General features: G+C 32.0%; 1 protein-coding gene across 2 annotated transcripts in view; it reads right to left on the bottom strand.

The window, feature by feature from the left end:
- The window catches only part of LOC119835841 (tyrosine-protein phosphatase non-receptor type 11-like), an 18,727-nt gene extending 16,328 nt beyond the window's left edge, over positions 1–2,399 (bottom strand). For both annotated transcript variants that reach the window (XM_038360875.1, XM_038360877.1), the window contains exon 1: positions 2,146–2,399. In XM_038360875.1, coding sequence (XP_038216803.1) covers positions 2,146–2,300 — 155 coding nt within the window. In that variant the 5' untranslated portion in view covers positions 2,301–2,399. The remainder of the gene's footprint in view (positions 1–2,145) is intronic.
- Positions 2,400–2,973: the final 574 nt, after the last annotated feature.

Below are 2,973 nucleotides of genomic sequence, written 5' to 3'. Positions count from 1 at the left end.
ACAGATTCGAAATTCAAATGTAATATTTTTTTATAATTAAGTGTAACAGTATTTATGGCCAGACTAAGTATATGTCGTATGACGGAATTTACGTGATACATATGATACCTTCCATACTTGTACTTTTTTATCAATGTTTACATAAATGAGAAATTTTGAAAGAATAGAAAAAACACACCCTTAGGCACATGAGATCGAAAGAGTAGAAGAAATTCCATTACTGTGCGGGATCACGGGTGGCCGAGAGGCAAGGCCTTACTTCGGTTAGGCAAGAAACGCAGGTTCGAATCCTGCCTCATGATCAATTTTTTTCTATTCTTTCAAAATTTCTCATTTATAAAGCATTTCAATGCTATAAAACTAAAAATTAAATGTTTACATACTCAAGAATGAAGTTTGAAGTCAACATATACCTACGTGAGCAAATTTAGGCGTCATTACATTTACCTAAACTACTTCCGTTTACTTTGTTGATATGTTGATATGGTAATGGTTTGAATAAACAGAATATCAATGTAGGTATCTACAGACCGGCTGAGGTTTTACTGCGTTCTAATAATATGCGAAAAAAATATTAATACGCAGTGTAGGGCATAAAGTACCTATTATAAATATTAGAACATTTTCTTAAATGAAAAAACCCGTCACAGCGTCTGTAGGTTTTCTATTCATTAGATAATGACTAAATGATAATATATTTCTAAAATTTGACGTGTGAATCACAACAAAAAATATTCCACAGAATAGATTATGTAGTCTAATAACGCCTTTAAAATGGTTGAAAATTGCATATCAAAAAAAAACAGGTTCTATTCAAACATCCGAGTGGATAAAGGAACTTAATTATTGTATATAACGTTTTATTTATAAGTAAGTCTCATAGTATATCATTACATATCATGAAAGTCTTGAACTTTCTTGCTTGACTTGCGACGAAAGGCAATTAATAACAGACATTACGAAAGTACGGTTATATGAATGAGGAAAATTACAATGCCAATACACGCGTAAATCCGTTGCAATAAAAAAAATATGACGTCGTGGATTTGCACCAATTATGTCGAGATGTGTCAGGATATCGTCACCTTTCATGATAACTCTCTGGATATATATCTCCGGATGTATTTCACACAAAAAATGAAAATTTTCAATCATTTTGTGATGTCTTTCTTTCTTACAGAGTGAAGTTCTTTGTTTATCCTTTTGAGTTGATTCTATTATACTTTGGAATTTTAAGTGAAATCAACAATAAATAATATCAATATTAACAATTTATTTCGCATACTTTTGGATGTTTTGATAGAATTCAAAGATAGTGGTATCGCAGCTTTGTACTTATTAACTGCATTTTTAATTCACTTTTTCTTACGCGCACAGACAAAAAATGTAAAAAGAAATGATTTTAAGTCATCCAAGTTTACATTAGTGCAATAGACATTAGATATTTCCTAAAGTCATCGATTTTGGGAAACTGTTGGTGGAGCTTTTGCGAGAAAAAAAACAACTTCCATTGATAACTAGGTAGGTACATGTAATTGACGCTGGTTGGACCCAGTGGCGTCATGTGAATCCCCATATTATAATTATTATTTTAAGACACATTTCGAGGTAAGTCTATTCAGAAATTGTCTCCTCATTGAAAATTAGGTATATATATATATACGTTGAGAGCCTTTAAAATAGCGTCACGAGGTAAAGATAAATCATTTTATTCATAGTTATAAAACATGTTAAAAAGCGAGGAATTGAAAATACGTATTATTGGTCTATTTTGTATAAGTAAAACTGTAACACTTGTTAGAAAAATAAATATATACATCTTTATCGTTTACCGTATCGAGTTGCGTAAATAAAAGAAAGCTTTGTAGCTCAAACATTTTAAAATAATTGAGATGTTTTACTGAAGGATTTTTTATGACATTATTATATACCTAAGCTTATTTATCTTTACCGATAGATCTATATTAATTTAATTTTAAAATTTGCATAGGATGCAAGTGCAGAACAGGTACCAAATACAATGAATTGAATTATAATTCTAATTAAAGCATATCCTGTTTTGGGAAGCTGTTTGTGTTTATGTTTGCTATGAAACTATTTCAAATAAAATATATGTATTGAGGATTGCGCTGGTCAAATACTTACTTTTTTAACATGAAAGCCTTGCTGAGTTCCTTAAGGACTGTGGAGACGATGGCGCCAGCAGCCGGCACCGCCAGGACCGATGCGTCCATACACGCCGACAGGGCGGCGGGGGCTAGAACCCCCAGCCGGCTGAGACGAGGAGCATCCTTCGACATTTCCAATGATATATATAAACACAAGTAAAACACAAGCGCACGACCGTAACCGGAGGACGATCTGCTTCGCGCGCAGTTTCAAACCCGAATGCGCGGGCGCAGCAGCTTTCTGCGTTTCTGCGCGACTTGTCATGCGTAGAGATTACTCGTTCATGTAAAAAGGTTATACTAATCTGTCATTAATGACTTTATAATGTCTTGTGTCGCTATTTGTTTAGATAATTTGGATATGGAAGATTTTGTGTTACAATTATATTATGTTAAAGTAAAAATCATTACATTCCTGAATTATATACTGTGTTGTTGTATATTATAATATGATATTTTCTGATTCTCTATATTTCACATGCTACCATTGTATCTCTACTAGGCCATATATTTTTAGCTTATTGTGTGCTGCTTATTTCGATAATAGTTCGATATTTAAGTCCTTCTTTTAAATCTTGCACCAAAAGAAGGACTTGTCACGATATTTAAAATTTAATTTTAAGAAAATATTAAATGTTTGCGTAGAACCTTTATATTGTACTTTTTTAAAAATGACGATTAATTAGTAGCGTTCATATTTATATTAATATCTATACTGGATATGCCCTATCTCTGGTTACCAAAAATATTGCCACCAAATTTTAATTTAAATTGGTTAAATTTACTATCGCATTACTATAATAAG

This window comes from Zerene cesonia, chromosome Z (genome assembly GCF_012273895.1).
Source record: "Zerene cesonia ecotype Mississippi chromosome Z, Zerene_cesonia_1.1, whole genome shotgun sequence".
NCBI classification, from domain to species: domain Eukaryota; kingdom Metazoa; phylum Arthropoda; class Insecta; order Lepidoptera; family Pieridae; genus Zerene; species Zerene cesonia.
Note: the sequence above shows the minus strand (reverse complement) of the source record. Positions and strands in the feature narration are given on the sequence as shown.